The sequence below is a fragment of the Xiphophorus maculatus genome, chromosome 1 (genome assembly GCF_002775205.1).
Source record: "Xiphophorus maculatus strain JP 163 A chromosome 1, X_maculatus-5.0-male, whole genome shotgun sequence".
Taxonomy (NCBI): domain Eukaryota; kingdom Metazoa; phylum Chordata; class Actinopteri; order Cyprinodontiformes; family Poeciliidae; genus Xiphophorus; species Xiphophorus maculatus.
In genome coordinates, this window is record NC_036443.1 from 31,586,246 (window position 1) to 31,608,994 (window position 22,749).

General features: G+C 46.1%; 2 protein-coding genes across 5 annotated transcripts; both read left to right on the forward strand.

The window, feature by feature from the left end:
• The first annotated feature begins 44 nt into the window (after positions 1–44).
• On the forward strand, positions 45–12,382 carry LOC102229501 (metabotropic glutamate receptor 6-like). Of its 4 annotated transcripts, none has more exons than XM_023334030.1 (14): positions 45–960; positions 1,714–2,311; positions 2,937–3,364; positions 3,454–3,608; positions 3,933–4,073; positions 4,139–4,339; positions 7,928–8,067; positions 8,136–8,258; positions 8,346–8,610; positions 9,213–9,448; positions 9,510–9,671; positions 9,855–10,004; positions 11,780–11,920; positions 12,000–12,362. In XM_023334030.1, exons 2-14 carry the CDS (start codon positions 1,757–1,759, stop codon positions 12,081–12,083), a joined length of 2,781 nt encoding a protein of 926 aa, XP_023189798.1. In that variant the 5' UTR covers positions 45–960; positions 1,714–1,756; the 3' UTR covers positions 12,084–12,362. The 4 variants fall into 4 exon arrangements, with proteins under 4 accessions (XP_023189798.1, XP_014326468.2, XP_023189803.1 ...); XM_014470982.2 differs by lacking the exon at positions 45–960 and having other exon boundaries at positions 1,581–2,311; positions 2,937–3,153; positions 3,229–3,364; XM_023334035.1 differs by lacking the exon at positions 45–960 and having other exon boundaries at positions 1,581–2,311; positions 12,000–12,098; positions 12,270–12,352.
• A 1,181-nt stretch (positions 12,383–13,563) lies between these two features.
• On the forward strand, positions 13,564–16,030 carry tsr2 (TSR2, ribosome maturation factor). Its single transcript, XM_023334236.1, has 5 exons — positions 13,564–13,710; positions 14,201–14,291; positions 14,510–14,601; positions 14,688–14,849; positions 15,059–16,030. The coding sequence occupies exons 1-5, from the start codon at positions 13,579–13,581 to the stop codon at positions 15,155–15,157; spliced, it is 576 nt and encodes a 191-aa protein (XP_023190004.1). The 5' UTR covers positions 13,564–13,578; the 3' UTR covers positions 15,158–16,030.
• Positions 16,031–22,749: the final 6,719 nt, after the last annotated feature.

Below are 22,749 nucleotides of genomic sequence, written 5' to 3' on the forward strand. Positions count from 1 at the left end.
ATTTTCAGCAATAAAAACATGATTTCAGTAACTCTTTATGTTCAACAAATAAATTAAAAATAGATCTGGGAAAATGCATTCTGCTCTTTGGAGGATGTGATTCTACTTACAGTGAAATTAAAACATACTTATCAATAAAAGTGGAATATTTTTTATTGACTTTCTGATGCAGCTCAAAGACTGATGAAGGTCTAAAAACACGAACATCTGAATGTGTGATTCCTGGGGTCAAAGGTCAAGGGGTGCAGCTTCAGTTGAACATTGAAAATAATCAAACTAAACATCCTGTTGATGGTTCATGAGCTGAAAATAGTTTTATTGAACCTAATAAAACCATAAGCCGTTAAAACATTAATCATTCTTTATTAATAATATATTAATATATAATATTAATATTATATAATATTAATCAATAATAATGAATAATACAGATTTTTACTAATGAATTTCAGCAGCCAAAAATCGCAGGAGTCATGCGGGAGTCCAAAGAGCCGGTTCTGTTAGTGAGCCGAGTCAGGAGATCCGGTTCTCCTGAAGGAGTTCCTGTGAACATCCGGTCATGTCTGAGGTTCTGTTGGACCTGCTAGTTCTGGACTGAGGTTCGAGTTCGGTCAGATTTTTACTATTAAACCTGTCAGAGGGCCAAGCCCCGCCCCTCCGACAATTTCCATAATTAATGAACAATTATTCCCGCGTGACGTCACCAGAGTCCTCAGTAGCAGAAATCCTGAGGCTCCGCAGACCGAGCGGGTCCTCACAGGAAACAGACAGGTGGAGACAGACAGACAGACAGGTGGAGACAGACAGACAGACAGGTGTCCAGTCCTCCTCCGCAGCAGCCGGACTCTTCCTCTCTCCCCAGGCTGTTGCGGCTCCGCGGGGCGCAGCGCCGCTGTTTGCGGCTCTCTCTGCGGGTCTTTGCGTCTCTCTGCGGACCGAACGGAGCGGCTCAGTTCGCAGGTATTTAACTTTATTTTTCTCATCTGTTGGCCCATAAAGTGGATCAAACCGCAGGAACCAGTTAATTAAATCAGAACTTTATTGATCGCTAGGTTAGGCTTAGTTTTTATTTTCTCTGATTTCCAGTTTTCTGATCAAAGATCAAATTTATTACAAATTAATGCCTTCTTCCTTCTCCATTTTTTAAAACCAGTTGATAAAAATTGATGAGTCGCTGCAGCTGATCGGTGCTGATTGGTCAGTGATCAGAGGAACAGAAATCACCTTTTATTATTTTATTTTTATTTTTGGGGGCTAGAGAATATTCAGTTGAGAGCTAAATATTAAAATAATATGCAAATTCACCTGAAAATAACAAGAAGTGGACTACCAAAATAAAAGCTGGGTCTCAACTCATGTCTGATCATGTAAGGAGTCATGTGACTCGTATCGGATCATGTGACTCGTATCGGATCATGTGACTCGATACGGATCATGTGACTCGTATCGGATCATGTGACTCGTATCGGATCATGTGACTCGATACGGATCATGTGACTCGTATCGGATCATGTGACTCGTATCGGATCATGTGACTCGATACGGATCATGTGACTCGATACGGATCATGTGACTCGTATCGGATCATGTGACTCGTATCGGATCATGTGACTCGATACGGATCATGTGACTCGTATCGGATCATGTGACTCGTATCGGATCATGTGACTCGTATCAGGTCGTGTTCCATCTCGTTGGTTGCCGTGTCCCCAGGTGTCTGTCAGGATGAACGGTCCATGCTGAACGTCGCCTCAGCATGACATCATCAGGCCCCGCCCCCTTCTCCCTCTGTCCTGACGTTGTTGCCGCTGGCCGCCTTGGCGCCCTGTGGCCCCGCCTCCTGCTGCCTCTCTGGATCTGGACCGGCGATCTGGCGGGCCAGGCACGGGCCTCGCACCAGCACTTGCACCCCCACTCCATCAAGCTGCCTGGTGACATCACACTGGGGGGGCTGTTCCCCATCCACGCCCGCGGCCCCCACGGCGTGAACTGCGGCGAGCTGAAGAAGGAGAAAGGTATTCACCGCATGGAGGCCATGTTGTACGCCCTGGACCAGATCAACGGTGATCCTGAGCTGCTGCCCAACATCACGCTGGGCGCCCGCATCCTGGACACCTGCTCCAGGGACACCTACGCCCTGGAGCAGTCCCTCACCTTCGTCCAGGCGCTGATCCAGAAGGACACGTCTGACATCCGCTGCTCCAACGGCGAGCCGCCCCTCATCCGCAAACCGGAGAGGGTGGTAGGCGTGATCGGAGCGTCGGCCAGCTCCGTGTCCATCATGGTGGCCAACATCCTGCGGCTGTTCGAGGTGAGAGACAGACGGGTCAGAGAGAGACAGGTGAGGAACAGGCAGAGGAAACTAGACGAGAGGTGAGACAGAAGAACCATCAGAGGACAGTTAGTTTCAGTTCGAGATCAGCATCATGAAGACGTTCTACCAAAGATGTCGAATCTGGTGAAGTGGACAGAATGACTTCCTCCATGAAAGGAATACTAAAGATGCAATGGGGGATAGTGGAACCCCATACAACCTACTGGAACCCAGTGGAGTACCATAACACCCAGTTAAAACCAGTAGAACCCAATGGACTACAGTAGAAACTAGTAGAACCCAGTAGAATCCAGTAGAGCATCATAAAACCCAGTAGAACCTACTAAATAAGGGAATGTTTTTTCTTGATATGAAGGTCTGCAGCTCATGCTTCCTCCTCTTCCTCAGATGATGATGATGAGGTTGCTGTCATAACGAGGTCCGCTCGTTAAGAAGGTCTCTGTTAATCACTCTGGGTGTTAATGTGATTGAAGAGCTGGCCCACTTTGAGCTTGGCTGTTACACAACATTAATCTGTCTGAGTGGTTCTGGTCTCTGCTGCTCCACCACTCGTCCCACTGTCGCCTCTGAACTGGGTTCCGGTTCTGGTTCTGAATTTCAGATTCCTCAGGTGAGCTACGCGTCCACGGCTCCAGAGCTCAGCGACAACAACCGCTACGACTTCTTCTCCCGGGTCGTTCCGCCGGACTCGTACCAGGCCCAGGCCATGCTGGACATCGTCAAGGCTCTGGGCTGGAACTACGTCTCCACGCTGGCGTCCGAAGGCAACTACGGCGAGAGCGGCGTGGAGGCCTTCATGCAGATCTCCAGAGAGGCCGGTAGGGACGCTCCTATCTCCCCCATCTCTGACCCGTCTGTCACCTGCCCCCGACCTGCCTATGTCTCTCCACCAGGTGGTGTGTGCATTGCCCAGTCGGTGAAGATCCCCCGAGAGCCAGCTGAGGGCGAGTTCGATAAGATCATCAAACGTTTGATGGAGACAAGTAACGCCAGAGGAGTCATCATCTTCGCCAACGAGGACGACATCAAGTAATCCACCAGAGACACTCACCTCTTCCCTTTACACCTGGTTGGTGTGGTCACGAGACTTGAGGCTGATTTTTCTTTCTCTCTGGTAGGCGTGTTCTTGAAGCAGCGAGGCAGGCTAACCTGACGGGTCACTTCCTGTTTGTTGGGTCAGACAGCTGGGGGGCCAAGAGCTCACCAATCGCCGAGCTGGAAGACGTTGCAGAAGGCGCTGTCACCATCTTGCCCAAGCGGGCCTCGATTGACGGTAGAACCGGATGCACCTGGTCAAGGATCACCGGGTTCTGGAGGATTCTAGAGCAGTGTTTCTCAATTCCCGTCCTCAAGGTCCACTGTCCTGTATGTTATAGGTGTTTCCCTTCTGCCACACACCTGATTTGACTAAGTGGGTGACTAACAGCCTTCTGCAGCACTTGATGGCTGCAGAGGAGGTCATGCAATCATTTGAATGACATGTTCTGGAGCAGAGACACAACTACAACATGCAGGCAGTGGGAACTGAGGACTGGAATTGAGAATCACTGATCTAGAGGGCTGTAGAGGGTTCTCATCTGTTGTGTATGTTCTACAGGTTTCGATCAGTACTTCATATCTCGGTCCCTGGAGAACAACCGCAGGAACATCTGGTTTGCCGAGTTCTGGGAGGACGACTTCAGGTGCAAATTGACCCGTCCCGGAATCAAACTGGACTCAGACAAGAAGAAGTGCACAGGTACTCACTGAGAGAGATGTGTGAAGGTCTCAGGTGTTCCCTCATTACGGTGCATCTGTCTGCAGGAGGCGAGCGAATTGGTCAGGACTCGTCCTACGAGCAGGAGGGGAAGGTTCAGTTTGTGATCGATGCTGTTTATGCCGTCGCCTACGCTCTGCACAACATGCACCAAGACCTCTGTCCCAACAGCCACGGGGTCTGCAGCAGCATGGACCCGGTGGAGGGGCGCCTGCTGCTGGACTACATCAGAGCCGTCAACTTCAACGGTAAGTTCATCCTCTGGGCAGAGAGACAAAGCTGATAGTAAGTGGACCGCACCAAGTCCCCGGCTCTCCTTAATGAATTCAGCGTCTCTGGATGGTTTGCGTCTCATAAGCGGATGGCACTGTAGGTCTCTACTGACTAGCCTGCTTGTTTTGGTTGTATTTACCCAGAATTCCCTGTGTTCTGGGAACACAGGGAATTCCCAGAACGCAGGGACCTGGTTTTGGGAACCTCCAAAACCAGGTCCCCCTCCTGGTTTTGGAGTGGTCTTCGATGCGTTCGGTGTTCACATGTGAATTCAAAACGCACCAGGGTTCACTTCAACCAAATCTGGGTTTGTAGGAGGAGCAGAGTTAGTTTTTTCAGTCTGCGTCAGAGTTTGATTTTGCATTCAAACCTCCCCTGATGAACCGGACATTTGGACTGGAGTTGTTAGAAAAACTCTTTCTATTTATTTTTCGTAATTGTCCTGCAATATCGGAAAAATCTGCACTAAATGCCCGGTTCTCTACAGGCAGCCTGAGTCGGTCTCACTGCTGTGGGTCAGAACCAGACATCCTGATCTAAAGAATCAGTACCGACTGTCTCAGTGATGCAGCTCAAAGCCTTGGTACCACCTGGTACCACCCGGTACCACCTGCTCTCTGTTCTCTGCTTCTCCTTACCGTTTCTACCAGGCGGGTTAAAGCCGCTGGAGGTTCTGGGCTGTAAACAGAAGTTACTGCAGAACCTCAAGTGTTAAAGGAAGATTCGGCCCAATTAGAGTTCATGAAATAAACATCAGAGAAAATATTGGAGCAATAATCAGAACCGCAGCAAAAAGCCAAACATGCCACAATGACATGAACCAAAATGTCCCCAAAGCATCGGGGGACTGACAGGGGCCACCGGGGCATTCCAGGTAGATTCCAGGTGGATTCCAGGTGGATTCCAGCGCAGAGATGTGCAGCGGCTTTAGCTCTTCATGCAGGGCCGGCCCAAGGTAATATGGGGCCATAAACAGAATCATGATTTAGCCCCCCGGTCCCTAAAGAACCTCATGTTTAAATGTAAATTAATGAATCTGTGAGAGGAACCCAGGTTAACTGGCTGATTTAAAATCAATCACTGATTATTGGTTATTTGCTCTGATGTATTTCTGAACAAACCAGCTCAAACACAAAGATTACACCATATTGTAGCCATGGTAACACAACAATCAAACTATCAAGATGATTCTTTAAACTTTTGCAAAATAAACTTCATAATTAAATCCTAAATTGTTTCTCAGCTGAATGTATTAAATAACTTTGTTATTCTCAATAACTGATGCTACAGGTTTAGATCTATGGCCTGTGGAACAATTCAACTATTCATAGGGGCCCCTAAATGTCTAGAGGGGCCCCTAAATGTCTAGAGGGGCCCCTGAATGTCTAGAGGGGCCCCTGAATGTCTAGAGGGGCCCCTAAATGTCTAGAGGGGCCCCTGAATGTCTAGGGGGGGCCCTAAATGTCTAGGGGGGGCCCTAAATGTCTAGAGGGGCCCCTAAATGTCTAGAGGGGCCCCTGAATGTCTAGGGGGGGGCCTAAATGTCTGGATGGGCCCCTAAATGTCTGGAGGGGCCCCTGAATGTCTAGAGGGCCCCCTGAATGTCTAGAGGGGCCCCTGAAAGTCTAGGGGGGGCCCTAAATGTCTAGGGGGGGCCCTAAATGTCTGGATGGGCCCCTAAATGTCTGGAGGGGCCCCTGAATGTCTAGAGGGGCCCCTGAATGTCTAGAGGGGCACCTGAATGTCTAGAGGGGCCCCTAAATGTCTGGATGGGCCCCTAAATGTCTGGAGGGGCCCCTGAATGTCTAGAGGGGCCCCTGAATGTCTAGGGGGGGCCCTAAATGTCTAGGGGGGGCCTAAATGTCTAGAGGGGCCCCTGAATGTCTGGATGGGCCCCTGAATGTCTGGATGGGCACCTGAATGTCTAGAGGGGCCCCTAAATGTCTGGATGGGCCTCTGAATGTCTGGAGGGGCCCCTAAATGTCTAGAGGGGCCCCTGAATGTCTGGATGGGCCCCTGAATGTCTAGAGGGGCCCCTGAATGTCTGGATGGGCCTCTGAATGTCTGGATGGGCCTCTGAATGTCTGGATGGGCCTCTGAATGTCTGGAGGGGCCCCTGAATGTCTGGATGGGCCCCTGAATGTCTGGAGGGCCCCCTGAATGTCTGGATGGGCCTCTGAATGTCTGGATGGGCCCCTGAATGTCTGGATGGGCCTCTGAATGTCTGGATGGGCCTCTGAATGTCTGGATGGGCCTCTGAATGTCTGGAGGGGCCCCTGAATGTCTGGATGGGCCCCTGAATGTCTGGATGGGCCCCCTGAATGTCTGGATGGGCCTCTGAATGTCTGGATGGGCCCCTGAATGTCTGGATGGGCCCCTGAATGTCTGGATGGGCCCCTGAATGTCTAGAGGGGCCTCTGAATGTCTGGATGGGCCCCTGAATGTCTGGATGGGCCTCTGAATGTCTGGATGGGCCCCTGAATGTCTGGAGGGGCCCCTGAATGTCTGGATGGGCCTCTGAATGTCTGGAGGGCCCCCTGAATGTCTGGATGGGCCCCTGAATGTCTGGATGGGCCCCTGAATGTCTGGATGGGCCCCTGAATGTCTAGAGGGGCCCCTAAATGTCTGGAGGGGCCCCTGAATGTCTGGATGGGCCTCTGAATGTCTGGATGGGCCCCTGAATGTCTAGAGGGGCCCCTAAATGTCTGGAGGGGCCCTAAATGTCTGGATGGGCCCCTGAATGTCTGGATGGGCCCCTGAATGTCTGGAGGGGCCCCTGAATGTCTGGATGGGCCCCTGAATGTCTGGATGGGCCCCTGAATGTCTGGAGGGGCCCCTAAATGTCTGGAGGGGCCCCAAATGGCCCCTACCAGCAGCTACTGAGTTTTCTTTGCCTTTATATCTCAACCTTGTAATTGTAGATCTAGATGTTCTAACATAGAAAACTGATGTAGAGTGAACCCTCTGAGCTGTTTGATTTTTAAATCAGCCAAGTTATTGTAGACGTTAGCAGAAGTAGTAGGACTTATTTAGTAAAACATCAGCACATGTTTTTATTTCATAGCTTCATAACCTTTGACCTTCTGTTTAACAGCTTCAGTCTCAGATCAGCTCAGCAGAAACAGAAACATTATGTTGGAAACATGGACTAGATTTGTTTTGCATTGGCCCCTCATGGTGATCCAGTATGATCCGATGAAATATTAGATTATTGATTACTATGGGTTGTTGCTGTGTTGGTGTTTTAAGATCTTGTTCAATGGGCCCCTTTTTAACTCTGAGCCCTCCAAAGGTCTCTGCACGGCCCTGATGAAGCCTTATCTATTTCACTATAAAGAGTCGTGGCTTTGCAATCGGTTCAACTCCAAATTCCTTCCCGCTGATGTGCCTTTGAGCAAGGTGCCTACCGATGTGTTGGTGTGTGGGGGTGTGCATGTTAGTGTGGCTGAGTGAACGAGATGTTTGTTTTAAATGTTTTATATGATTCATAGGACTAGAGAGATTCTATATTTCCGGTCCAGATCCCAGTACTCCCAGTAAAACTGGGTTTCTCTGTCTTCCAGGAAGTGCTGGGACCAGCGTTCTGTTCAACGAGAACGGAGACGCTCCAGGACGCTACGATATCTTCCAGTTTCAGATGACCAACCACAGCCATCCTGGCTACCACGTCATCGGCCAGTGGACCAACAACCTGAGGCTCAACGTGAGTCGGTGCGATGAAGGTCGGACCGCAGGACGTTCCTGTCTCTGACCCGGTGTGTGTTTCTGCAGCTGGAGGAGATGCAGTGGTCAGGAGGAGACAAATCCGTTCCAGAGTCCATCTGTAGCTTCCCCTGCAAACCCGGAGAGCGAAAGAAGATGGTGAAGGGAGTCCCCTGCTGCTGGCACTGCGAGGTACCTGGAGCCTGCCATCCTGCTGCCACTACTGGAACATACAGGAAGTGAGGTAATAGGAATGAAACGTGTCCCACCTGCTTGCAGCTCTGTGACGGGTACCAGTACCAGTTGGACGAGTTCACCTGTGAAATGTGTCCAACGGACATGCGGCCCGTCCCCAACCGGACGGCCTGCTGTCCCACGCCCATCATCAAGCTGGAGTGGAACTCTCCCTGGGCCCTAGTGCCCGCCTCTCTCGCCATGCTGGGTATCCTAGCAACCAGCGCCGTGGTGGTCACCTTCATTCGCTTTAACGACACCCCTATCGTCAGGGCGTCAGGAAGAGAGCTGAGCTACGTCCTCCTGACCGGTGAGTTTGCTGATCGGTCACTCCAGGATTTTCTTTTTGTGGCTCTAGTGTCCCTTTTTCAAAGTAGGCTGACAGGAAAGGGAGAAGGAGAGGGGGGAAGACATGCGGTAAACGTCGTCGGGTCCGGGAGTCGAACCCGCGACGGCCGCGTCGAGGCCACGTTGCCTCTGAATGTGGGTCGCGCTGACCCCTCCACCACCACGGCACGCCCTTCACGATTACTTTTGTGATTTTTACAGTCAAATTGACTGATTTTTTGGTGGTACTTTAGGAATACTTGCTGGACATTTTGAGATATTTTCAGTCATCTATGACATTAGGAATGATCACGGACTATAGCTGGACATCAAATCAGGCTGCGGCAATAGAGGAGAACAAGTAAGAAATACTGCCACCTACAGATGGGAGTTAGAATCACCAATACCCGATATTTTATTGGCATGTTGAAATTGTGCAGTCGCAGAATTGTGAAAAACTGGAGACTGACTAAACCACATCCTGCTGTGTGACATCATCAGTATGGATGACATCATTAGTCTTATGGATGACATCATTGAGGGTGATGTCATCAGCAGTGGATGACCTCACCTCTCTCCATCCAGGTATCTTTCTGATTTACCTGATCACCTTCCTGATGATCGCGGAGCCAGGTGTGGCGGTGTGTGCATTCCGGCGCCTCCTGCTGGGCCTCGGCATGGCCATCACCTACTCCGCCATGCTAACCAAAACCAACCGCATTTACAGAATCTTCGAACAGGGCAAGAAGTCGGTGACTCCTCCTAAATTCATAAGCCCCACCTCCCAGCTCGCCATCACCTTCATCCTCATTTCTGTCCAGGTAAGTGGACTCAGGTCACGTGACCTGCAGGTACCTTGTGTGACGCCTGGGTGTCCATCAGGTTCTGGGCGTGTTCATGTGGTTCGCTGTGGTTCCTCCTCACACCATCATCGACTACGAGGAGCTCCGCCCACCAAACCCAGACCTGGCCCGAGGCATCCTCAAGTGTGACATGTCGGACCTGTCCATCATCTGCTGCCTGAGCTACAGCATCGTTCTTATGGTAAAAAAGTACTTTCCCTCAGAATGATGGTTCCACCAACGTGCTAAGAAATGGGGTTTTCCTTCAAGGCCAGAACAAACACCAGAACTGGACTTTAATTCTCAGTTGCATCTGTGACGTCTGTTGGGAGGGAACCTGAATATTTCTGTTTGTAATAAACTGCATTGCGTCCTTCGTTGCTAGGTAACATGTACAGTTTACGCCGTGAAGAGCCGAGGCGTTCCGGAGACATTCAACGAAGCGAAGCCCATCGGCTTCACCATGTACACCACCTGCATCGTCTGGCTGGCCTTCGTCCCCATCTTCTTTGGTACCGCTCAGTCCACTGAGAAGGTAAGAACCGGACCAGACTTCAAGTGAGTTGGTTAGATCTGGCCAGAACCAGAGGTAACCCAGAGGAACCAGGAAGAACCACAGAGTTCAATCAGAGGAACCAACTCTGTTCCTTTAAACAAACCGACTTCAGGTCTGTATTGTTCTGGTTCAGTTCTGGTTCCTGTAGGTTCTGCAGAATCTTCTGGTTAGTGTTTACCAGAAAACAATCAGAACCAGAGCAGAGGTGAGCGGACCAGAAGAATCCAACTCCTTCCTGTCACTGCAGACAGAAACCAGGTGGAGGCTGCAGTGTTTGGGTCAGCGGCACTGGGGGGAGGGACGGGTCCGTTATGCGACTGATAAACCGCACAGACACTTTCAGGTCAGATTATACAGATTAGAACCGACACGTAACGAGGCCCAAACGCCCCAACAAAAGAGACAAAAAGACCAAAATATCAGGGCGGAGGAAAGAGGCTTTCAGAACTGCTGATCCGACAAAATAAAAGCTCCTCTGCAGGATTAAAGATGGAGGCTGCAGCAGAATATAGAGACTCTCCAGGATGTTTCGGCAGCTGCTTGGAAAGAGAATAATTCATGAAAACATGAATGAGAGGAGCTGCAAACAACAACAGGTCACACGCTGGTTCTTCTTCTGTGGTTCTCTGATAACAGCCGGACCTCCTCCTCTCTCGGCTCTGGGTGCTTCATGAAGGAGGATTTAAGAGAAGCTTTTTATCTGAGAACAACAGAACCAACAGGAGCTGGGAGAGGATTACTGCTGCAGGAGCTTTTAGCTTCACACACACATTCCTGACTCACTTTACTGCTGTGGATTTGAATTGACTCCCTTTAGTTTCTGTAGCCTAACTTTGACCTTTTCCCTAACCCTAACCTCCTCAAGTTTATACCTAACCCACAAATCACCTGCTTTTTCCCCACATGTATTTATACTTTAACATGAGGTACAAGGTAAAGGCGTTATTGTAGCTATATAGATAACTGTGTACCCCACAAATGATCTTTTTATATTGTGTGGCAAAATGTCCTCATAATGCTGGGGTTAGTCAAGAACCAGTCCCCACAACTATAGCTAAGCAACTACACCCACTCACACACACACACACACACACACACATGCTCACAATAAATATAAACATTAATGAATATAAACATTAATATAAACAGTGGGGGAACTCGAGTTAATTGCAGGGTTTGTAATTAATTCATTGTATTTTGTCAACAAAGTAACATTTTCAATTCAAAACTCTTTTTGTTGCTAAATTATTGAATAAACTGACATTTGATCTCAACAATAGAGATATTTATAGTTTTTAATCTGTTCTTAAACCAGCAGATTGGAGCAAAGTGTTTCAGGAAGCCCTGATCATTCATGGAGCTTCTGTAGAAATGTGGACTGTGGATGTTGACATTAGCATTAGCATCTCAATGCTACATGTTTAGCATTGAGATTCTATTTTAGGCCTGATTAGCTTTGCTGTTAAGCTAACTCCTTTTAGCACAACGTGAACTGAAAAATAATTTTTTCCCAGTCAGATCATTTAGAAGCAGAAATTAACAGCCAGTTGACAGAGAGCAGCAGCAATGAAGCAACGTGCAGATTTTTGGTACTTGTTTCGTTCCAGAAACAAGTCAATACAAAGGTTCCGCTGAGAACTTTTGTATAAGAAACTGAGCAGGTTCCTCTCTGTTCTCCAGGATACTCTTTGTTTCTGAAGGAGTTCTGCAGACACGAAGGTGGTTCTGTTCAGTTCGGGTCTCTGTCTCCTCAGATGTTCATCCAGACTGCCACCCTGACCGTCTCCATGTCCCTCAGTGCTTCTGTCTCTCTGGGGATGCTGTACATGCCCAAAGTTTACGTCATCGTCTTCCACCCGGAGCAGAATGTCCAGAAGAGGAAGAGGAGCTTCAAGGTGAGAACCCAGGTGTTCTACTCAGGTGGTTGTTGTTGTGGTTCCCAGTTGCTCTAACCGCCACGTTGCTGCGCTGCAGGCGGTTGTCCAGGCGGCCACACTGTCCCAGAAGACGGACAAACCGAACGGAGACACCAAGATCGAACCCGACAGAACTCAGTAGCTCCACCTGCTGGAGGCAAGGAACGTTTCAGCGTTTCTAGTGCCGAAGAACAAAACCTTGATTTGATGCTTGAACTCATCCTGACCCCGACGGAAACATCTGACCCCTGACCAGAGCCACGCAATGATGATGATGATGATGATGATGATGATGATGATGATGAATCCTGTTTTCTCTCCTTCTCAGGTACCAGCCAACCAGAGGAGAGCCTGATGACATCATCACCATCATTATCATGAAGACGCTGAGCTTTTATTGTGAAAACCAGACTTTAGGTCAGACAGGAAGTGAAGACGTTGTGTTCAGGGGACGGTGTGGAGCTCAGTGATGTTGCCATGGCAACATTGGACATGGGGACATCATTCTGCCTGGTGGGGGTCTGTGACATCACTGACAACACCTGAGCACTTCCTGTCAGAGTCTGACTTTTCACAATAAACGTTTTATACTAAATGTTTTCTAAGAAATGGGTGAACTGCAGGGGGGGTTACCTGAGGAGCTCACCTGTTGCTTCTGCCTGTTTCCATGGAACATGTGATGGTCAGTGCTGGGTTCTGGTTCTGAGGTTCAGGTTCTGAGCATCTCAGTGAAACAGAACCTCAGTCCACAGATCCAGAACTTCTAACATTCCTGTGAATCTCTCTGTGAATAAATGATGTAATCTCAAATGTTCTGGTTTCAGTGTTTGGGTCTCAGTGAGGTGGTACTGGTTCTGTTCAGGTGGTCAGAACTGATTCTGGTTCTGTTGGTTCCCGCAGATATCTGAGGGATGGAGCCTGAAGTTTACCTGGTGTATCTGATGCCCCTGCTGGCCGACAGGTGGAACTACAGGCTGATGAAACCAGAGAAATCAAAACCTCTGATCAATAATCAACAAAAACATAGGCGAAATGACATCATAATCATTCAGAATTTTAAAAATAAATAAATAAAGTGAAGAAAAAATGAGAATGTCGACCTGAAGCAGCTCCTGTAGGTCCACTGTGGATTGGTGGGTAGCGGACCAGAACCAGGTTCACAGATGAAGCAGTGACTTCGAGTTCATGCTTCAGTTTTATGGTTTTTCATTTATAAAGATATACAGTCAAAAGTTACCAGCAATAATTTATGTTGTTTAGAATGTCATAAGAGAAACCAATGGGAGTTTGTTGTTTTAGTCACATTTGCACCATGTTATTCATTCGTTTATAAATGTCACACTGCCCATCTAAACATTTAGGAAGCAAGTTAAATATTTAGCTCCATAAATATTATTTAGCCAGATAAATACTTAGCTTCAGTTATATTTATCTGAGCTCAATGTTCATTAAACTCTGAGCTACTTAATATTTAGTTTATTAAATAAATATTTAACTTTGACCTTTTAAGTCTCAGATTATTAAAAAAAAAGTTCTTCTGATGAATGTTGAACATTATTTTCTCTGTATTTGCTGCTAACTGGGTTCAATGAAAGGATGCAGGCTGTTTTCGGTCCTCCTCACCGGCTGGTGGCGGTATGCACCACCTTGTTCACCAGCCGAAACTAAAATCAAGAAGAAGAAGATCCAAGATGGCGGCCTCCACGGCGTCGCGTGAACTCTTCACGGAGGGAGTTCGGGCGGTTCTTCAGACGTGGCCGGTTCTACAGGTGAGCTCCGAACCGGGTCTGAGGGGACGGGGGATATTCAGGTGGTTCCACTGGACCACGTGATTAGTGGGCTGGAACTATCTAGCTAATGCTAGCAGCTCCTGTTTGGGGTGGTTCCGTCTCATCCCGAACAGGTCTAATTCAGCTCTACTGGACCTTAGATGGATTGGGGCTCAGAAACATCTGCTCAAGATCCAGTTATGATCCAGGTTTTGGTTCTGGTTTTGGTACTGCTTAGCGCTGACCCAGTGGGTTCATTAGCTGTCAGTAACAGGTTCGGGCTGAGATTGGACCTTCTGAAAAATACATCAGACTCAAACGTCCCTGACCCATCAGAACCGAACCTCCTCCCCCATCAGAACCACCCTGACCCATCAGAACCGCGTCCAGCGGATGATTTATTTTATAAGAAAGATTAAAAAGTTAATATTTTCAGTCTGGAAGCGGTCCGGTTCTGACCCGGTTCCGGATGTGTCCTCTTGTCCCTCAGATCGCCGTGGACAACGGCTTTGGAGGCGTTTACGGTCAGCAGAAAGCTGATTGGATGGTGGATGTCGTTCAGCAGTATTTCCATGACAACGGTACGTCTCCATGGTAACGGCTGACAATAACTTCCCGTTTGAATCATAATTGTTCAGTTGGAACGTTTTAATGTTCTGACAGAATCTTACTTCCTGTCTGACGTCACAGTTCAGTAGCCTGACTTGTGTGTGTGTGTGTGTGTGTGTGTGTGTGTGTGTGTGTGTGTGTGTGTGTGTGTGTGTGTGTGTGTGTGTGTGTGTGTGTCGGTGGGGGGTAGCTGACCTGCAGCAGTATGAGGTGGAGGATTTCCTGTCTCAGCTGATGGATCAGGAGTTTGATACGGTGGTGGAGGACGGCAGCTTACCTCAGGTACACACACACACACACACACAAATCTTTGGTGGCTCTGTCTCCTGATTGGCTGCTACCTGACCAGGTGTGTCTGGTGTCTGCAGGTATCGCAGCGTCTGCTGCAGCTGTTCTCCCTCTGGCAGCAGGGGGCGCTGCAGCAGCTCCGCAGCACCGTCCACACGCTGACTCAGAGCAGGACGCCAAGGGCAAAGGTCACGGCTCCACCCGCGCAGTCGGACGATGAGGAGAGCGACGGCGAAACGCAGGTACGTGACAGGGGACTGGTTGCTAGGCAACGCAGCCATAAAGTAGTCATGTAACGAGTTTATTAGAACTTCCTGTTAGTCCATTAATAACCTGTGTGTGTGTGTGTGTGTGTGTGTGTGTGTGTGTGTGTGTGTGTGTGTGTGTGTGTGTGTGTGTGTGTGTGTGTGTGTGTGTGTGTGCGTGCGTGCGTGCGTGCGTGCGTGCGCAGGGCATGGAGTGTGAGGAGTCCCGCCCGTCCCTCAGCACCACACGTCCTCCTCCTCAGGATGAAGAGGACGGCTGGACCGTGGTCCGGAGGAAGAAGTGACGAGCAGAACCAGAACTTTACAAACCGGACTTGAACTGGACTTTACTGTGGAGCCGCCATGTTGGGGGCGGAGCCTCTAAGGAAGGTGCTGCAAACTCCAAATGATCCGGTTCTGATGGACTAGTTGGATAACTGTCTTCGTTTATTCAGAACATCAAAATGGGTCAAATTAAACAGAACCAATCAATTTAAAAATATCAGTCCATTAAAAATATTTGCAGTTCTGATCCGTCCTGGTTCTGCTCTCAGGTCCAGCAAAACCAGAACCAGGTGGAAACTTTTAGGATGACGGATCCGAACTGATCTAGTACCGTTACAGAACCACATGCTAGCATATCAGACTGGACCCGGACTCTCTGGTTCTGTGCTGCTTTAGGTCAAATTCTGACTGGTTCTGGATGATTCAGTTCTTTGAAGCTAAAAATATTAAAATATTTTATTATTAATAATGCCACCTGGCATGTATGGAGATTATCCTACTTTATGACCAAAGGTAACGTATTACCTTTGGTCTTACATTACCTTAATGTAATGTAGGACATTACATTAAGGTAATGTAGGACATTACATTAAGGTAATGTCCATTAGCTAATGCATTAGCCTTCAGCTGCTGATTAACGTTAGCTGCAATTAGCAGCTAATGATGCTAATTAGCTGCTGAAGCTTCTGCAGATGTTCTGGAATATTTTCACTAAAATCATGAAGTCGTTTTTCATGGAGTTGTTTACAATAACTGCTCTTATTCTGAAAGGTAAGGTGTGATGTCATCTCTGCTCATGAATAAGTAATTAGCGCTGCTGGCCATTGTGTTGACATTTAACCCCCTGCAGTCTGTATTCAGAGCTGAATTTAAATAAAGATATGAAAACATAATGAAGCGTCTGGATTATTGATTACAGGGAATATGGCAGCTGGAGCGCCGCCGTCTCTGGGGTTTATATCCAGTTCTGTGATAATTCAGTTCAGATTATCACAGAACTGGATCAGAACCAGGAATCCTGGGTGGGACTAGTTCCACTAAAAACACTGCTGGTTTATAAACGGGTCACATAAACCCGTCAACAAACATCTGTAGACATGAACTGAACAAAATGACATCGCTTGACAGTTGGTCCAGACTCCCGATCAGTGATTGGTCCAACCTCTGAGACTCCTGGTTATTGATTGGTCCAACCTGAAAGCCAATCAGTTCAAAAGTCCAGTCTCTGGACCTATTCAATAATCGGTCCAGAGACTTTGAGGGATTTAGAACAAATTTTTGGTCCAGAAACTGAATCCTGGTCTCTCTGCCGATATTTGGTCCAACCTCAAAGTCTCTGGACTGACCGATAATTGGCAGAGAGATATTGAACTGATTATTGGTCTGGAAACTGACGATTTATTCAAAATTAATTTTTGGTCCAACCTTTGCACCTCAAGCTTCTGTTTCTTTAAGGTCTCACTTCACCAATATGCACTTTCTGAATGTTTTTCCATCAGGATGTTTTCAATTTTAAAGTTAAATCAGACACGGAAATAACTGAAACACTCCCTTAAGTTCCCAGCAGGGGGCGACTCGGCTCCAGAGTTCAACATGGCGGCATCATGACTTCCTGTAGTCCAGAGATCAGCGTCGATACTGGAGTCAGGATGTGAGGATAGGGAATTATTGATTATTTAGGGATTAATATGCGAGAAGGAGAATCTGAGATTATAATCTGGGTTTGACTGGGAGTTAAATGAAGGGAGAAACATAACTCGTGTTTGATCAGGACTCTGGCTGCAGCATTTTCTGGAAATCCTGATGGTAAATAACTGTTATGACCAAAACTACTGAATCATTTAGATTGGTTAAATGAAATTTATTTTCATTTAACCAAGAACAACTAGAAAACGTCTGAAAGTCATAAAGCAGAGAGAAAGGACAACTTTCCAAAAACAAGATAATTTTTACTGTTTATTTTATTTATGTTTTATAAGAAAATACTGGAAAATTAATTATACTCTTTTCAATAATCAAAGAAAAATTTTGTTTTCCCAGTTATTGGCATTAAAGCAGAAAAGTTTTCTTTAAACTGTTGAGCAGTTTTAAGGAGATTTCTGATTATCTGTAGAGATGAGCCTTTAAGGTTGGATGGTCTCCTTACCATCACCCTAATCTTCAGCTGTGTTACATTAAACAGGACCAGTTCATGATGAACATTTTCTGAAGAAACTTTACAAGAACAGGCCAAATAATCCGTCACCCAGACAGACAGGAAGTCATGATCATCCGTTAATCAGTGCATCGAGTTCCGTTTAATATCCAAATTAATTTTGTTTCTATGGAAACGCAGCAAAGCTTCGAGTCGTTGATCTGCAGCATTTTTTCCTCCTGACTGAACTGAGCTTTTAAAGCTTTACACAGAAACTGGATCAGTGACCGATTGGTCCAGTCTGGTCAGTTTGACTCTTAAAGGGACAGTAGCATGTGTTGTCCAGGAACATAGAACCATTTTGTATTATGTTCAATAACAATGTTACCTTCAATTGTTATAAAAATGTTGCATATATTAAATATGACTTTAAAAAAAATTCCATCCTGTTTTAACGCCTTAAAATTGAGCCTCTGTCTCTTTAAGAACTCCTGCTTTTTCAGAAGCTCCGCCTCCAGGAAGTCATCCAACATGGCTCCTCTATTAGCCCTTTAATGTTGTTACCAGCGTTGCTCTGAGCAGCAGCTCCTATAATGAGCTCAGCTGTTTGCTAATTGCTGCTGACTAGTCTGAAGGAGCTGCGCCTTGAAGGCGAGTGTGGCTGCCATCGGCAGCAGTTTGTGCAGTTTGGGTTGATTTCATGGTTCTGATTTGGTGTAGATAAGTTAAGGTGTGCGGATGGTTCCGAAGCGGAACCAATGTTTAATGTGTTGTTTCATTCCGGGACTTTTTATGGTGACACGCAGCACTCTGTGTAAGGCAGCATGCTTCTTTTTTGCTGTTAGTTGATGGAGAGGTTTCGGTGAGGCATTAAGGCTCGTGTAGCTGATTGCAAGAAGACGTTACACGGAGTTTTTTGTATTAACCCTTCCAGGTTGAAGCGGCCAATGAGGTACGCATTTTTTTGTATTTTAATTTGTGTCTAATAGTTGTCTATTCTCTAAGTGAATGTGTTTCTGTAAATATGTATTTTGTGTTTGTACAGTTCTCACGGCATAGTTATTAAACGCCAGTAACAACGAAGAACGCCTTGTGTCCGTTTTCTGCTTGGAGGGAGTTACAGTGAGAACTCAGTCTGCTCGACATGAGGCGGCGAGACGAGGAACTGAACTGGCCTTTCAGTCGCTGAGCAGGGGAGGATTCGTCGCACTCTAGCATCACGCAGATAAGATTGTGCAACACCAGAAACTGAAGCAGCAAGCGCTTTCAAGTTTACATTGATGTTCCAACAAGTGGTACATTTAAAATAAGTTAAATGTTAGGAAGTGGATCAACTTTGTTTTAAGGAGACACTGCAAATGTTACAATTAAGTAATCTGGTGTTCTGCACAATTCTGTTTAAGTTCAAGGTTTTATCTAAGTTTTTGTAAACAACCATTTTACATATTTCTGTCATTTAGATGCTAAAAGTGTTGGATAATTAAGTGCTCAGTTTTGAGTTGGTTATTGTTAAGTCATTAGTTTTGTAAAGCTATAGCTATAAGTTACCAAGTAATAAGTAAACATTGCATAATGGAGCAAATGACTGACAATGAAACTAATAAGGGCGACTTATTTAAAGACAGTAATGGCGCAACTCTACAGCAGTCATCTGAACCGGAAGAGGAGCCAAGAAGAAGCCAAAGGACTAGAAAGCTTACTGAAAGGGCTCAAGAACTGCATGATACTAAATCAAAAAAACTGCAAGATCGTTTTACCAATACTTACGATAAATGGAAAGTGACGGCAAAGCAAGCTAAAAGGGTGATAAATGGAACTCCATCTTTTGATGTTGTGCAGGAATTGATGAGTAAGATAAGTTGTGCATCTGCAGATGTGAAGCACAGTTATGAAGAACTGCGCAAATGTGTTCTTCCAGGTAATGAGATCCGTCGCAGAGTAGACACCTGTGATGCTGTATCTGAAATAATCTTGGAAAATGCATCCACTTATCTTCACAACAAGGAAGACCATGATGATCAGACAAAGGATGTTGTCTGGCCTGAGTCTGGTTCTGTTTCTATTTTCAGTCTCTAATACTACAAGTAACGGTTCTCGAAGTTTAAACTCTGCTAGCAGTTCAAGTATGAAGTCCAAACAGTCGAGCCTTTCCTCTATTAGAAGACAGGAGGCTGCTGCAGAGCTAGCTGCTACACAGGCTGCTTTAAAGGTTCTGCAAGAAATAGAAAGTGAACAGCAGGAACTTGAAAATCTTGAAGAAGAAGATAGAAGGAAGATGGCATTACAAGAGGAAGAAAATGTGGCAAGAAAGAAAGCACTGGAAGAAAAACGCAGACAAATAGAACGTCTACAGACTGTTAAGAAGTTAAGTGCAGCAAAGGCACGGCTGCAAGTTTATGAACAAGAAGCAAGTTCAGATGAAGAAGTTGCAGAGTTACTTCATAACCAGGCAGTTGAACGACGTCGATCTTCTGGAGCTAAAAGAAGTTCTTATGAACATACACCCCAAGCAGCCAGTGCCACAGCTCTTGCTGAAGCAATAGCAGAGTCTATTAATGTGAGCCGTCTCCCAGTACCTGAACCTTCTGTTTTTACTGGAGACCCACTAAGATACAAGGACTGGAAGATGTCATTTCAAACACTAATAGGTAGGAAAAACATCCCTGTAAATGAAATAGTTTATTACCTTCGTAAATACGTTGGTGGATCTGCAAGAAAAGCCATTGAAAGTTATTTCTTATTAGGAACCGATGCAGCTTATGATTCAGCATGGGTTATCCTGGAAGAAAGATTTGGAAGCTCCTTTGTGATAGCTAAAGCTTTCAAGGATAAGCTTGCATCGTGGCCCAAAATAGGACCCAGAGACAGTGTTGAACTGAGGGATTTTTCAGACTTTCTTAGGGGTTGCCAGGCTGCAATGTCCCAAATTAAAAGTCTAGAAGTACTGAACACCTGTGATGAAAATCAAAAACTTCTCACAAAGCTTCCTGATTGGTTAGTTGCTAGTTGGAACAGAAAGGTGATTGAGCTCGAAGAAATTTGCAATAATTTTCCTACATTCAGTCAGTTTGTGGAGTTCATCACAAGGGAAGCAAAAATAGCTTGCAATCCAGTAACTTCTCTTCATGCCTTGAAATCTGGTGATGTTGAAAAAATAAAGACAACAAAGACACGAAATGTTGGCGCAAAGGTGTTTGTGAGCAACTCTGAAGAGAGTCCGGAACATAAAGGCTGCATCTTCTGTGAAAAACAAAATCATGGCATTCAGAAATGCTGGAAATTCAACGAAAAACCAGTTCAGGAACGTCTTAAGTTTGTCCAAACAAAAAAATTGTGTTTTGGATGTTTGCAACCAGGACACCACTCTAAGAACTGCAAAAGAAGAAGTCTTTGTGAAACATGTAAAGGAAAACATCCAACGTGTCTGCACGAAGATCGTGAAAGAGCAAATAGGAAAGAGAAAAGCAATGATGAGTATGCAGAGAATGTAAAAGTCTCTAAAACCACAAAATCAAAGGAAAAAACAGAGCACAATCATAATGTTGAACTCTCAGATGAAGCTACATCAAACAGAGTAGTGCAAGGCATGGACGACATGTACTCTTCTACTGTTGTTCCTGTGTGGTTATCTACGTCAAGTAACCCAGAGAATGAAATTCTCGTTTATGCTCTACGTGATAACCAAAGCGATACGACATTCATCATGCAAGATAAGGCAGATGTTCTGGAAACAAAAGGAGAACCTGTGCAGTTAAAACTCTCCACACTTTCATCCAGAAATACAATTATCCCAAGTCAGAGATTAGTTGGACTGCAGGTGAGAGGTTTTTATTCATCAAAGAAGATTTCTCTACCTGTAACCTATTCAAGAGAGTTCATTCCTGCTAATCTAAGTCACATACCGACCCCAAAAACTGCGAGAGCATGGCCTCATCTAGAGCATCTTGCAGAGGAGATTGCTCCATTGATCGAGTGTGATGTAGGACTACTCATAGGTTACAACTGTCCACAGGCTTTGTTACCTAGAGAAGTGGTGTCGGGTAAAGATGACGAACCATTTGCTCAAAAAACAGATCTTGGATGGAGCATAGTCGGTTGCGTTAGCCCGTGTGTTGATTATGGTGATGCGATTGGAAGCAGCCATAAGATCATCATGGAGTCTGTGAAACCCCAGTCTCAGACATCTAAGAACCTCACAACTGAAGTGAAATACCTTTGTAGGACTCAAGTTAAGGAGTTCATTTCTCCACCAGATGTGTTGAGGATGCTTGAGTCTGACTTCAGTGAGAGAAGAGTTGAAGATGCAAATTTATCTCAGGAAGATTTGCGGTTCCTATCTATCATGGAAGAAGGAGTCAAAATTAAAACAGATGGTTATTGTGAAATGCCACTTCCTTTCAAGAAGGATCGACCAAATCTCCCAGATAATAAGGTGTGTGCAGTTCACAGACTCCGATGCTTGAAAAGGAGATTTGAAAGGGATAAAAAATACCAAAATGATTACGCAAACTTTATGAGTCAAATCATAGCAAATGGTGATGCAGAAAGAGTTCCAGAAGAAGAAATTAACAAAGGTTCTGTGTGGTACATTCCTCATCACGGAGTCTATCACCCACACAAGCCAGGAAAGATACGAGTCGTATTTGACTGCTCTGCAAAGTTCGAAGGTGTGTCATTAAATGATTACTTGCTCAGTGGGCCAGAATTAACGAACAGTCTGATAGGTGTTCTCTGCCGTTTTCGTAAAGGACAAGTTGGCATAATGTGCGATATAGAGCGCATGTTCCATCAATTTCATGTTAAAACAGAGGATCAAGACTACTTGAGATTTCTCTGGTGGGATGATGGAAACATTCAGGCTCAACCATCCATCTATCGTATGCGAGTTCATCTATTTGGAGCTGTATCATCGCCAGGCTGCGCAAATTTTGGGTTGAAACATGTTGCGGCCCAAGGTCAAGGTCAGTACAGTGAAACAACCATCCAGTTCATTGAACGAAATTTTTACGTGGATGATGGACTGACAAGTGTTGCAACCAAAGATGAAGCTATAAGGTTGGTAAAGGAAGCAAGACAACTTTGTAGTTCTGGCAATCTACGACTTCACAAGTTTGTTTCCAACAACCAAGATGTACTTGCATCCATTCCAGAAGATGACTGCGCAGATTCAGTAAGAAATCGTGACATGACTCTTGGAGAGTCACACATAGAGAGAGCTTTGGGAATTAAATGGTGTGTTGTTTCGGACCAGTTCCATTTCAGAGTGATTGTGGATGAACTCCCACTTTCTAGAAGAGGTGTTTTATCAACAGTGGCATCCATCTATGACCCTCTTGGGTTTGTAGCACCATTTATTCTGGTTGGGAAGCAAATACTTCAAGAGATGTGTCGAGAGAAGATTGGATGGGACGAGCCATTATCTGAAGATCTCAGACCACGATGGGAGTCTTGGCTGTTGGACTTAAAGAATCTATCCGA